Below are 14,970 nucleotides of genomic sequence, written 5' to 3'. Positions count from 1 at the left end.
CCAGACCTTGGGGGCTCGGACAGTAAAGAAATTCTTCCTTATGTCCAGCCTGAAACGGTCTTGCAGGAGTTTGTGACCATTCGACCTAGTCATCATTCGACTAGCACTAAAGAGTGTTTTGTAACAAATATCACAGTGACAAATATTCAGATACCTACATATTCAGATAAATACAATAAATTATATAAAATAATATATCAAATAGAAGTCATAAAACGGCATTGCAAAATCTGAATGTGGACCTGAAGGTAATTGCCACAGGTTTATGGGCGTGGAAAAACAATCTCTTTGAAGTTTTTTATGTCTCTACTTACTGGAAGAAAACACAGTTTTCCTAAGTTCTTTAATGAACCTGAACACCTCAGTTGATAAAACATGCAAGAAAATGCAAGGAAAACATAAAGAAATTAAGTTATTCAGCAAGCATCCTCTGTATGAAGATAACTCAAAACAGTTTCTCAAACTCAGGAAAGAAAAAGCAGATTTGTAAAAACATGAAATTATTATCCAATGATGGATATTCACTTTTTTCAAATTTTGCTTAATATGAAATGCATATGCTGGCCTTGGAGCAGGTGTCTCCTCTCCCAGGTGAGTGCCCTAATTATTGGTATAGAGCTGTAGTGATCAACCTTTGCCCCATGGAGTCATGTCATCCAGCCCGTGGGGCTCCCCGCAGGTCTGGAAATTTGGCAGCAGGGCAGCATTACTTGTCATGGCTTCCAGAGCTGCAGCAATGAATACTCCACTCTCCTACTGCCAAATTTATGGACCTGTGGAAAACCCTGAATCACACCAGCTGACATGGTCAAGCACTGAATCACACCAGCATGTCAGGTTGCTCTGTAGCCCAACTCCATATGCTGGATCCTGCCCACCAACTGACTGCCTGTGAGATCCATCCCACAGACAGGCCCTGTCCCGCTCATCTGGCCCACAGGGCTGGAAGGGTGAGCTCCACTGGTGTAGGGAGAAATGCTCATTCTCTGTGGCCTAATTAATTTTTAATTGTTTTTTGCAAAGTGGCACTGTTTCAAGAGATTGGATAAAATACCCTCTCCCTTATGAGCCTGAAGCCAGGTCATTAGGGCACTCTTCTGGGACCAAAGAGATATGGGCTTGAATTCAAGTTGTCTGCATTCTTTTCAAGTATTCAGAATGAGCTTATATAGCTGGCCTTATTACTGAAGGAAAGTGGTTGCTGTGTCTTGTGCACAGTTCACTTCTCAAGACGTGCAGTGGACATTCTCTATGCATAGCTATCATGAGAGGAAGAAGGCCTAATTTGAAAAAAATGAACAGGCTTAAATGTAAGATAGGGTCTGCCTGCCAAGATGGAAGGATTTCTAGTCCAGCACACCACTTTACTGGGTACCAGACATTTTTGGCTGAGGATTTGGAAAAAATTTGAGGATTGTACTCTTGGTCATAAGCATTTAATTCAGTCTAAAGGTAGCTCTGCACTGCAGACTGCAGCTAAGTGTAGAGATATGAGAGTAGCTTAAATGAGCCAGAGCAGGTACTAGGTACAGTTGCAGCCACAGAAAGCTAATTATTGCATACGTATCCTGCTTGTTGGCAGAGAAGCAGGATACGTATTGTTCTGTTACATCCAAGTCTTCAGTGTAAATCTCCCTGTTTTAGGTGTCCCTTTGGGGATCTGGACCTCAGTCCTTCCATCCATACTCTCTCCTGGCATGGCATATGACTTCCTAACATCTATTGTCATTTTAAAACCTAATTAGCATTAGTAACACCAAAGGCTTTGGACATAGCAATTGTTTCTGTGTTGGTTTTGATATGATGTTTTGAAAAGAAGGACTGTTTCCTGTAACAGTTGTTTGATGGTTCCTTTTTTCCCCCTTGTATTGGCAATGATGTTATTTGTGGCGTGAGTTTAATTTTTTGTTCTTCTTGTGTGATATTGTAGAATTCACCTCCTGGGTAGTCGTAGTGGAGATTTTCTGCTGTGGTGTTTCTCTCCTTTGCTTATAGCACTTTTGTTGTTGTCTGAAGAATGGAGGAAATACACAGATAATAGGAATGAAGTTACTTTGCTGTAAATGGAATTGATCAAACATTCTTTTTGTCTCTTCACTTACCCCAGATGTAACAGCAAGTGGGGAACAGGGGTTTGAGCCATTTAGGGTTTTAAGTAGTTCTGAAATTTGGCATAACAAAAGGCTCCCGATGTTTTCATGGTATAAAGCACAAAGAATAGGGACTTTGCTGAGATTCAAGCATTAGGCAATATACAGAAGAATATGGGGTGTAAAATTTTTATGTTCCTCTTTAGTTTATTTGGTTGAGTCCAGTGGGTGTTTGTGCTCATGCTACGAAAGTCTGGCTGGTATCTATCAAATTCTTGTAACAGTTATTTCAGATTTGATGTTTTCCCACCAGGCCTGCATTGTTGTATTAGATTCAGGTGGTTTTTATGATAGTAACAGCAGTACAGTACTACTTAATATGGTGTAGCCTAAATATGGGACAAAAACAAAGCTGTGAAGGAAGTGAGAAAATGTTGGTGCAAGGGGAAAATAATGTTGTGTGATTTAATTTCTCAAGGAAAAAATATCCAGCTTATGCTACGATCTGAGTTTTGTGCTGTCAAGTAGTGAGAATTCTAGCTTTTTTGGGGAAAGATTTAAATTTCAGTCTAAAATAAGGATTTGCCTTCTAATAGCAGGCACTTGAAATATATACAGTGGAACAGGACTATTATTTTTAATTTCAGAGTGTAATTGGAGTAATGTACTGTTCATACTGGATGCTGTGCATTTGCAGATATGGATCTACATCACTGGAATGCTGTCCAGGGTAGTCATTAGGCCTTTTTGATAGAAAACGTTTTTAAAAGTTGAGGAAGTCTTGTGACCTATCAGCATGTTGCTTACCACAGACAAGACATGTAGGTGTAAGTCAGAGTTTGTATCCTTAACAGTAGCTAAGGGCTTTGTGGGAAAAGAATAATGCTCACAGCTCTGGAAGTGGAGAGAGGTAGTTATCCTTGTTAGTCTGAAGTCAGGCAGAAAGCAAGGTACAGCCTTGATGAATTGAGGTGTGACTCATGAGAGCTTGTGCATCTCTGATTTAGGTAACCCATACTTCTACCTTGCCTTCTGCCTAGCTCTGGGAATGAAGAAAGAAAAGTAACAAGATGCTGCTTCACTTTGGCTGTACAGTAGTGAACCCTATAAGTTAATAGATTGATATATGGTTAAAAAGAAAAAGTTGATTGCCTCATTGTAATCTTCAAGTGCAGTTCAGCAGCATATAGTTTTGTATAGAAATAGGGAGATAGGAAGCTCTTCTGTTTGCTAGTGTTGCAGAGTGTTTGTCAGTGCTCTGGATGATAGTGAACTAAAAAGGAATAAGGTGTATGAAATAAAGAGGTATATGCAGCTGCTGAAGTCAAACTTTGGTCACTACCATCCACATATTTTCCAGGTTGTCACACATTGTCAGCTGGAAAGAACACTTAGGTCTCACTTCTATGATTCTATCACCTATCAAAATCCCCAGCCTTGACTGCAATCAACACCCAGAGCCTCTGAGAGAGGCTTAAAAAAAAACCTCACACATATAACGTTGTGGGGAGGGGGAGAGATTTTCTCCAAGCCCTGTGTGGCAACCAGCAAAACCCAGAAGCATGGGAAATGCCCAAAGTAAAACACAGGCATAGATCATCCCCGACCACTATCTGTCCAACCTCTTCTTGGACTCTCCTTTACTGGCGGAGTTTATAACTTCCCTTAGTCTGTTTCATTGCTTCACTGTTCTAACAGTTAGGAAGTTTATTCTGATACCCAGTCTAAACCTACTTTGCAGCAACTTCAGGCCATTGGTCCTTGTTCTATTCTCTGCAGCAACAGAGAAAAGGTATTGGGTCAGCTAACCTGGGAAAAGTCTATTTAATGATGACACAGAAGACCTGTAAAAAGGGAGCCAATCAGCACCCAGATTCCCCCTGCATATCATGAAAGAAAGCCCATTCTGCTTAACAGCCTGTTTGTTATGTAGGAGTAGTCCAAAGACCCTAGTCAGGATTGCTCAAGTGTTGTTTGCAAAGCAAAGATTTATTGCTGGGTGCTAAATCTTCAGAGAATAACAAAGTCCAAAGTAAAGAAATTATAGTTTTAAAGGTTCTTTTATTTTCTCTGATATATGTATGGACACACACACACACACACACACACACACACACACACGGATTCTTTCTTGTAAAACCATTATTTTTAAAGGAGGTTGTAATATAATTTTGCATTCCTGGTATTTCATTTGCTTTCAGAAGCCTTTTTGTAATCATTCCACATGATATTTATTTGAATCATATTTAACCTAGTATTTAGGATATATGTAGAGTAATCATTAGTGTGTCTTAGCTTGTTTGTTTGAATGTTGTTGTTTTTTAAGAAATGCAGGGCTTTTTGCTAATAGAAGATATGTCAATTTTGTGCTATCATATTCATAAAAAACGACATTCTTTCTAAGGGAGAAAATAATCATTTTCATGGGTGATCTAAGGATCTGTGTTAAATTGTTCGTTCATTAATTAGATGGGGAAATCCCAAAATGAATTCATTCCAGGTTATAGTTTAAGGACTGTGTTATTTTATTACTGTATTTATTTGGATACAAGATGAGGTTTTTTACTGCCAATCAGCATGGGGAAGAAAGCTCCTCATCTTACATTCACATACAAGGAAATCTCACTAGGAACATTGTGTATCATTAACAGGGCCATCCCTGGGGGTGGTGAATCGGGGCAACCGCCCTGGGCCCCATGCTTTGGGGGGCCCTGCAGAGCCAAGCAGAGGGGCCATGGTGACTGCGCTGCTGCTGGCTTCACAGCCAGCCAGCTGCCCGCTCAGCACCTCCAAGTGAGCAGGTGGAGGTGCAGCTCCCACTGGAGATGAGGGTGGCAGAGCAGCATCTGGCCAGCTGCAGCCACACCATGAACAGCCTCGCCAGAAGCTGTGCACTGGTCAGGGCCAGGGCTGGGGCCAGTGGATGTGGGTGAGAGTATAGCATGGGCTGCCCTGGGCAGGGCTTGGCCCCATGTAGAGTGCTACAGGGGCAGTTGTGGACCGGGTGAGCTCTGCTGCATGCACTCCCCACCTCCCACGCTGCATGCACTCCCACCTCATCACAGGCAGCACCCCCCCACATACACACGTATATACACCCCCTCTACACACCACCATATACCCTATACCACCCTTCTCCCACAGGGCAGGGCATGCAGGGAGCAGATCATGCCTGTCCCACTCCCACCAAGAGTCCCGTAGAGAGTTTTGGTGATTTGTGGGAAGGGGAGAGGTGGGTGCTTACCCAGCCCAGGACAGCTCAGAAAAACTCCCTATGTGGGCCTCAGGCCCAAATAATTGCCCACTCCTGTATTAAACCATTAAACAACATACATCAACTGCCCACAAAAAACAAACCCTTACAAAAATCTTTTTCTTCATACAGAACCCCATGAAAAAGCGGTTACCTACAGAACCTGAAATGGTCTACCCTTCCATCAGTCCTCTCTGTTGGTTTAGTGAAACAAGCATGTCCAGTCCTTTTCCCGCAACTTCTCCTTCACCTCTTCCTCTCCGATTTCATCCTTACCCCTGTCAATACAGTATTTCAGTTCATGCAGCTGCAGCTTCAAGCACTCTCTTTCAGTGAAAGCCAACTCCTTAAACACCAAGAGAGTTCATACTTTCCATGAACTAGTTTTAACACATACTAATAAAGTTCTTAATAACGTTTCTTCTGGTCTCTTTGATATAAGTCTATATAGTACTATCTCCTGCACTAATTGACATGTTTATTTCAGTGACACTCAGAAAGCAGCAGACCCTTTCCCACACCCACTTTGTCTATGTACACTCTCAAAACATGCCCCACTTTCTTGTTCCCCACACCTATCCCTTGGGCACCTTCATGAGCATGTGACAGCGGATATATGTTGCACTTCTCTCAACTGAGTAGCACCATCCTCCAGTATCACAATCATCCTTATCACTACCACCATTGTAGTCCATAGATGCTATGAGACACATTCATTGGTTTTGATGGAGCGAGGGGATCAGAATTAAAATACCCAAACAATTATATCAATGAGACAAGAGCTTCTTTTAGATTGTCTTTTGCCACTCGATCTACCTCCTTTCAGTGACTTGGCCATGAAGACATATTTTGTCATTTTATTTGATTTGATTGAGGCTGTCCTTTGAAAATATAACTCATAGCACCTTATCACAAATCACTGAAAATCAGAATTGGCAGGGAATTTGTGGGCAGAGGCATCTAGTCCAATCCCTTGCTAAAAGCAGGACCATCCTTCAACTAGATAATCCCAGCCAGGGTTTTGACTAGCCAAATTTTAAAAACCGCCAAAGGCAGTGTTCACAACCTCTCTGGGTAACCTGTTCCAATGTTTTACTACCCAACTATTGAAAAAGTTCATCCTAATATCTACCCTAAACTTCCCTTGCTGCAACTTGAGACCATTGCTCCTTGTTCTGTCATCTGTTGTTCCTTGTTCTGTCACTGAGAACAGTCTAGCTCCATCCTCTTGTGAACCTCCCTTCAGGTAGCTGAAGGCTGCTGTTATATCCCCTCTCAGTCTTCTCTTCTCTAGACTAAATAAGTCCAGTTCCCTCAGCCTCTCCTCATAAGTTCCCCAGCCTCTGTACCATTTTCTTTGCCATCTGCTGAACTCTCTCCAATTTATCTATATCCTTTCTGTAGTGGGGGCCCCAAAACTGAACACAGTACTTCAGATGTGGCCTCACCAGTGCCAAATAGAGGGGAATGATTACTTAACCTTGACCTACTGGCAACACACCTACCAATGCAGCCCAGTATGCCATTAGCCTTCTTGGCAACAAGGGCACACTGCTGGCTCATATTCATCTTATTTTCCACTGTAATCTCCAGGCCCTTTACTACAGAGCTGCTGCCCAGCCACTCAGTGCCCAGCCTGTACCAGCACATGGGATTGTTCCATCCAAAGTGCAGGACTTTCCACTTCTTGAACCACATGAGATTTCTTTTGGCCCAATCCTCCAGTTTGTGTAGGTCACTATGGCCATGTTCACTTGTGCGACAGACTACACAGTTGTTACTGCAGTCACGTATGCATATCTCTTGCTAGCTGCAACTCCAGTTCCTGCACAATGGTATGGTATGGCTTGTTTCTGCATTCTCAGTAAGGCATCTTTAAAGTGCAGCCAGCTCTCCTGGACTCCTCCCCACCCAGACTGGCTTCTCAGTCTGAGACTTTGCTTAATGGACTTAATCTAGTCATACACCTCAAGGAGCGAGGTGCTATTCAATACAAGTAAGGATGTTGGAAGTTGGCCCTTGATTATCAGATTATATTTAATGACATGAGTGTTAAGTCAGTTGGAACTGAGTGAAATAACAAAAGCAATTATTAAGTCCATAAGATAGTTGCAAACTATAAAACCGAACTAAATAATGAATACTGTGTATTCACTGGGTTTTGTTTTGTTTTTTTATTGTTTTTCTTTTTTCCCGTCAATGCTCATTTCTTAAGAAAATTGGCTAAAAAGCGGAAAGAGACACTGAGTAGTACCCGGCAGGAAATGACAGTGATGGTGAATTCAATGGATAAAAGCTACACCGAGCAAGGCACCAACTGTGATGAAGCTTTCTCTTTCATGGACACGCACAACCTAAATGGGAGATGTAAGTTCAAAATGCTTGGGGATGCGGAAATCTCTTTTATTTTTGAACAGAGAAGGAGGGTGTAAATGGTTCTTAAAATACCCATTCAATCATTACCCAATCAATTTTGTGGACAGGTTATTCACTCATGGAAAATCTATGGGATCTGGTCTCTCCCACTGTGCAGCATATTACAGCATGTATTCTAAAAAGCAGAGTGTGTCAGACATCAAGAATAGGCTTCTTTAAAAATAATAAGGATAATTGAGCTTTTTCTGCCTTTCCTTTTCTTCCACATGAAGAGCAAAGACATTAGTGCAGCAGGTAGGGGTTTGCCTTTTGCTAACTATTTACCGTGTTGAAAGTTTTCTATCCTTCACAATGTCCGCATATCCTTTCTTTTCCCTCCCCCATATTTTTAGGGAAAATTTATTTTTAGAAGTCATAAGTTCATATGTGTTGTTGTCTCAAAGCTCAGTTTATCAAGAGGTCAATTCTTATTATGTCAAGTTCTAGATAATGTTTTTTATCTTCCAGGCACAGAGAAGGAGTTGAGTGGTATTAGTGTAGATTTTAATTGGTAATTCTCTGTATATATACTTTTTTGGAGCATATCTTGAAATTGAATTTTTGAGGTGTAATTTCATATATTAAATATTATTATTGTTTCTGGTATCAATATTATGTAAAATGTTTCTCTTTCATTTCATAGTTAAGAACATATCTTTGAAGAGTCGAGTCAAGCAAACACTTTCAATTAGGTGTATGCAATGAGACTTTTCTTGCTAATATCAAGCTCAATGTTTGTAGATTTAAATTTGCATTTTAGTTTCTTTTATCCTTGCTTATAAATAGAACTGTTCTGTGGGCCAGATCTTACTGGCCTTTCTCCTTTGAGCCATCATTACAGTCAATTAGATTACTCACTTGAGTAATGGAATAAAATTTGGCTAAACATTTATTCTCCAGGATATTTTTGCTCTGAAGTTACTAGATGTTCACAACAGCAAGAGTATACAGTATGTTTTGGGAAACATAGCAATAAGTACTTGGTGCTTAGATATTCAACTTGTATGAATCATTATGGTTCTGTTGAAATCAATAAAACTGTGGTGTTTTATACTAGCTGAAATTCTGAACCTTAAACTCAAACTTCCACTGTATGTGCCAACCACAGGAATCAGGCTGATGGAATAAACAGTTCAGATGGATTTTTATTAAGAACTTATTCCTGTAAAATTCACAATATTCTCACCTCCCATTATAGTTTATGGCTCAGGTCCTGCCCTGCATTGGGATGGCTTTTCCATTGTTCCAGGAGCCCTAACACTAACTGGTTAAGCCAGTAACCAGAGGAGGAAATACTCCCTCCCCAACTGTTAATATAGGGAACATATAAAAAGAAGCCTCAACCTCCTTAAGTGCACCCCCTACAGAACATCTATGGTCCTCAAAAAATTAGAAATTTCAGGCTGCTCAGTCTTAGGCTGGGGATGGATGCATGGCTCAGGGTTTGGGAACAAAGTGGAACCTCAAACCTAGCACTGAGAGGATGCATCTACTCAAGATGTTTAAAATTAAACTAATTAGCTGTGCAATAAATGTCATGTGTATACACGTGTACCTCTGTGAGGCTGGAGTGACCTAATTTACTCCTCAGCAAGATAGTATTTGGAATCAATCAGGTGATAAATAAAAGTACTATCCTGCTGCGGAATAAATTAGTTATAAACACAAGCATTATCTGAAATCAGTTGTAAATACAAATACTGTCCTGCTGCAGAGTAAAAAAACTCCACAGCAGCACACGTGTAGATGCTGTCCCAGCTAGCTGGGGCACGAGGGTGCTTCAGTGCAGGGCTGCCTGCTGGCGAAACCCACGTTGAAGCATCTTCATGCCCCAGTGAGCCGCTCCACAGCACATTGAGCTGAGGGGAGCAGCCCTGGGCTGGCAGGCTGACCCCTTGGGCCCCCTTCCAGCCAGTGCTGCTCTAACACAGCTCAACCTGCTGCAGTCTTGGGCACACATCAAGACACGTGCCTGGGAGCAATAAACTCCAGAATTTATCCAAGCACATTAATATGCACGTGTAGATGCATCCAGAGAGTGTTTAAAATAGAGTATTCCATAGCCATCTAGCATTCTTATTCATCCTTTAGATCGTAACTTTCTTGAATTTTTTCAGACCTTCCAACTCCCTTTGAAGCTGTTCATTTATTTAACATTTTCTATCTTAGGGTGCTATATGCACCACATCATCCAGTTCCACCTGTCCCATGAGCCTCTGTTTCCAAGAGAAGCTGTGCAAGGTCAGACCACAAAGGGCTGCAGCATGAGCCAACTCTTCTTCCTTCTTCAGGTTTATCAGAGAATGCTAATGTAGGAGGATCATTCACATACCAGAGCCCTTCCCAGTCTGGCTATGCATCAGGCACATGGGGCAGTTTTACTTGGCAGCAGCATAAGCCAGTTGTGAACCAATTTGTTAGCTGAGCGCAATAGAGGTTCTCAACCGGGAATGCTGCCACATTCAGAGTAGTTGTGGAGGGGTGTCCTGACTGAAAAGTTTGAGAACCACTGATTTAGGGCAACATGTTATGTGTATATATAGTGTCATATATATGACCAGCTAGAAATACATTTAAACAAATTAGCTATAATAGAATATTTGTCAGTAGTACCCGCAATATTTTAATTCTTAAAGCTACCATAAACAGCAAATACTGTCATCATTACTTCCTTATTCACAATTTAGCATTCAATCTTACTCAAATATATAACTCATCCCAGTGCATAAATTACTTTATCAGACCGAAATGATTTTCAGAGAATTAGTCAATATTAGCTAAGCCATTCTAGTAATTACCCAGGAGATACAGTTTCCATGATGCCAGTGGAAAGGCTGCCATTGCTTTCAAAGGGAGCAGAATTGGGGTCATAAATCAAACCAATTGCATATGCTTATATCACTAGACTTAAACATCCAAGTGTCTTCTGCTGTCACTGACTAGCTTTGTTTCTCTTCACAGCTGTATCATCACCATCTTCATTTACAATGAAAACGAACACACTGAGCACAACAGTGCCTAATTCTTACTATCCAGGTAACCATTTTTTTTCGTCTTTGACTCACCCCTTCATATACCACATTAGAAATTAAAATACATACAATTATTATTCGCATTTTATTACACACCCTGCCATAGGAACTTAATACTTTTACCTGTTATAACCAGTTGCTTTCAGTGGCTTTTTGCAGGAAAACTGGGGGACATTTATCAGTCATTTACTGTTCTCTCTCTTTTTACCTTTTCTGCATTGACCGCTTATGATGTATGACAGATCCATTTGTGCCAACTGCAATTTTAGGTGAGAACATTTCCCTTTATCAAAATTTATTGCAGAAGTAATTTAGAAAGTTGTAGCTCTGGGTTATAGAACACAGTGTCTAAGAGACTGGTATCTTATGTTAGGAAGTGGGAGAAGGGAATTCAGCACTGAATATACTGAGAGCAGTCAGTGGACTAGATTCCCACTGTCTTGGAACAAATCAGATGATAGAACACAGAAAAACAAAACACTGTTTTAACAAGAGGTTTTGTAAGGAAATGTTTATGCATATGATAACAGTGACACAAAAGAATGTGATTATCCTAGCAATTAAAAGAGGTTCTCAAGACTTTCAGTTTTAACTTTGAACTGACAATGCCATTTTTTTAAAATAACTTTTTCCCTAATTAAACTATGAATGATGTAGAAAGTGAATCAAAATACACTTTTGTCCATCAACCCACTCTTTTTTTTACAATACTACGACATACTTGTCACAGTGACGTTTCAGAGGAAACAGTATTTTGAACAGCAAAATGACAGTATGGCACTTTATAATAAAATGTGGTTTATTATACATCAGATGTCACAAAGAACAAAGTAAAATGATAGTGTTATGCATTTAAAGTATAAAACATTTCCACCAGGAACTTAGGGAAAGAACAGTTATTTATTCAATATAAAGAAGTGAGTGGAATGGCATTTCTACACTACGATAATAAATCAGCATGAAGTGCTCTTGTATTTGCAGTGCTAAAGTAACAAAATGGTGTTGTGGCTTGTGTGGAGTTAATACCATAGTACTAACCTTAACTCAGATAGAGGTGTTTATAAATAAAGATATAAGAATGCACTCTAGGAAGAGATCTAATTCAAATGTGCTGTCCTTACAATGGCTTGTACCTTACAAAATATATTTGTTCTTCCTCTTCCCTTTTCTGCAAAGCATCATGGATTTGTACACGATACAGTTCTTCCTACATTGATTTTAAGCTGTAAGCAGAAAAACCAAACAAAAAAGCACAAACTGACTTAATGATACCTTAGGGATAAATTAACTGAAAGGTATAGGAGGCTAAAGCCTAAAAGTATAATTTCTGCAAAATCCATACAACAAAGTGGAGTAAAAATTATTTTAATATAATATCCAAATAAAAGAACCTGTGCATTTTTGTACTCTGTGTATATCTGAGAGAATATAGTCACTGTAGTAGTTACCGTAACAATGTAAGAATCTGCATGCAAATGAAATTTACAGAGCCTTTTGACTGCCTGAGATTTTAGATTTCATTGTGTACCTTAGCTGCAGCTCATCCAGTAGGTACCCTTCTGACCTTGTGGGTGGGCAGAGAGAAAAAGCATTGTTATCAGGAGAAAAACTTTGTGATTTGATACCATGATTGTGATAAGCTTAGCTAATGTATTCTCAGATTTTTTTTCAATTACTTGTGGACATGAATAAATGGTAAAAATTACTTGTTAGCTTTTATTGATGAAGAATAATCTTTGACTAAAGAATTATCACACCAGAAGCATGCTGGAGGAAAAAGTCTCCTTTACAAAGACAATAGGGTAGAAGTTCTTGAGTTGGCAGGACATGCAATTGCAATTATAACAATTACAAACTTGCATTTACTCTGCCCAGAACGTCTTCCCATACTGATATTGTAGGGAAAAAAAAATTGTTGCCTTTTATGTTAGAATTGGTATGCTGTTCACACAAAAATGAATTGCCAGACATTGAGAGAGAGAGAGAGAGAGAGAGTGTGTGTGTGTGTGTGTGTATACGTACATACATACGTGAGGGGTAGGGTACAACTGTAAACCAGAGCAGCTTGGCTTAAGGCAGTAGAGCAGTCAAGCTAACTGTCTGGCCCAGGCCTTTTAAAAGTAACAGTTAATTTTGCAGTCCAGCTTACAAATGTTTTAATGCTTGACTTTTTATGGAACATAATGACTGATCTTTCAGTCTTTTTGTGCCCTGTGGGAGGTTTTGGACTGCAGGGTCAGGCCTATAGTTGGAACCAATTAAACTGTTCTACATGACCTACCGGGAGGGCAGAGCCTGTCTGTGATTAGTTGTTTAGTTTTCTTTTTTCAGATCAGTAGCTACTAGAAGGGTCACCATGAATTTATCATTTCCAGCATTTTCTATAGCAAGATCCTGAGAATAGGCATGCAAATTAGGATCTTCCCCACCTGTTACAAGAAATTACCTGGCAATTAATAGCAGTCTCCTTAAATGAAGCAAAAGGCAACAGTCAAGCTCACTCTCAACTTCCTGGATTCACTTGTTTTCATACAGTTGTGGGAATCTCACAGTTAACCTAACAACCAAAGTGAAACCCTGTGTGTTTAAATGAGCCCTTTATATCAAGGAGTTTTGTGCATCTCAACTGAGATTCAATATCTATATTGATATACTGGCCTAAAGCAGGCAGGTTTAACAGTACCTGCCTGTTTTTCAGTGTTCTGCACACATTTCAAATTGCAAGGAGAAAGGAAGTAACAAGACAGGAAAAATTACCCAAAGCATGTAAAATATGACATTGGACTGGGGGCTGTCTACAGGTCCCTTGGTTCAAATTAATGCTAAACAATTATGCCATTTAACAATTCTTGCACAGTACTACTGTACAAAAACAATGGGATCAATAACTGGATAGTTGAATTAAATGAATAATTATAACAAAGATATTTAAATTAACAGCGATGTGTGCCTACATTTGATGTGTGTACATCAACCCTTACAAAAGCAATTGACTGCTAGTGTCTCAGACTCTTTTTCTATAAGCAAAACAAAATGCCATATTAAACTATCCAAGACAGGCATGATAGGGTCTTTTTTTTTGTAGAAATCTTAAAGAGCTGATTTCCAAACATAGCAGCTGTCCTGAAAGATGAAGCTGAGAGGGGTGAAGGAAGATGCTTGTTCCATTTAGCCTACAATCCAGACAAGCCCACCAGAGTAATGTACTTAGAGGCTTAAGTAGAAGACCCTGCCATGTTATTAGGCTTTGCAGGCTGAATAATCCTTAAACATTTCAGAGTTATAAGTTTTACAGTTTGAACAAAAATTACCCTACAACTCAACTGATTAAAATAAAAACAAATCATTCAATCAACTTCCTACACTTTTTTTTGTCTTTTGTGTCTTAGCCGCCTTGTAGTATTCAGGTGCCATTTCAACAGCAACATACTGTAACTACACTTGTATATCGCCTCTCATGCCATGCATCCCAAGGTGCTTTGCAATACAGTTTTGCTGCACATTAGGCAGAAGTTGCCAAATTTAATGAATACAAATGTAAACTTCTCCTTTAGTTTGGATCGTGTAACTGAAGTGTCAGAACTGTTAGGGAAAATCTATATCTATGTCAATAAATAACTCTAAAAAATTTTAATTTTAGATTTAGGTTTATTAGTCACATCTACTCGCTATCTGCTGAGGACCAGATTAGGTATTAGTTGCATAAAAGTAAACTTTAGTGTGACACCAATAACTTGAAGTACTTGATTTCAGTTAAATTAATCTTAATTTATACTGGTATATCTGAAATCAGTATCTAGTCCTTAAGAAGGGTTGTAGCAGTTTTGGAAGATGAGAGAGATCATAGGGACATTCTTTTAAAGACAGAATGGGGATCTCTGTGTTGTAATAAAATTAACTAAAAATGAGTAAATATTATTGTCACAATCCCCTTTCAGCAAATATTTTCCCAATGTATTAATTTGATTAACCATATTCCATGGTTAGTGTGAAAGAGTATTTTGACTAAATTAAATCAATCTCTTGTTTTAGTTTCAATTAAAACCAAATACTCTTTGAAAAAATGCAAAATCACTGGTTTAGTAAAGAGACTATTTCGTGATGATACTTGATCTTCAGGTGTCAGGGGCTTTTTTCTTCTCAAGTGCCAAACAAATTTAAGAAACAAACAAAAAAACAT

General features: G+C 39.5%; 1 protein-coding gene across 6 annotated transcripts in view; it reads left to right on the top strand.

The window, feature by feature from the left end:
- Window positions 1-14,970, top strand: part of PTPRM (protein tyrosine phosphatase, receptor type M) — a 728,011-nt gene that overhangs the window by 585,811 nt on the left and 127,230 nt on the right. For 5 of the 6 annotated variants that reach the window (XM_019546207.1, XM_019546215.1, XM_019546231.1 and 2 more), the window contains 3 exons: window positions 7,559-7,710; window positions 10,720-10,794; window positions 11,033-11,059. In XM_019546207.1, coding sequence (XP_019401752.1) covers window positions 7,559-7,710; window positions 10,720-10,794; window positions 11,033-11,059 — 254 coding nt within the window. The remainder of the gene's footprint in view (window positions 1-7,558; window positions 7,711-10,719; window positions 10,795-11,032; window positions 11,060-14,970) is intronic. The other variant, XM_019546235.1, reaches the window with a different exon arrangement.

Source organism: Crocodylus porosus, unplaced genomic scaffold (assembly GCF_001723895.1).
Source record: "Crocodylus porosus isolate Cpor-Errol unplaced genomic scaffold, CroPor_comp1, whole genome shotgun sequence".
NCBI classification, from domain to species: Eukaryota; Metazoa; Chordata; order Crocodylia; family Crocodylidae; genus Crocodylus; species Crocodylus porosus.
This window is presented reverse-complemented; position numbering and strand designations above follow the sequence as displayed.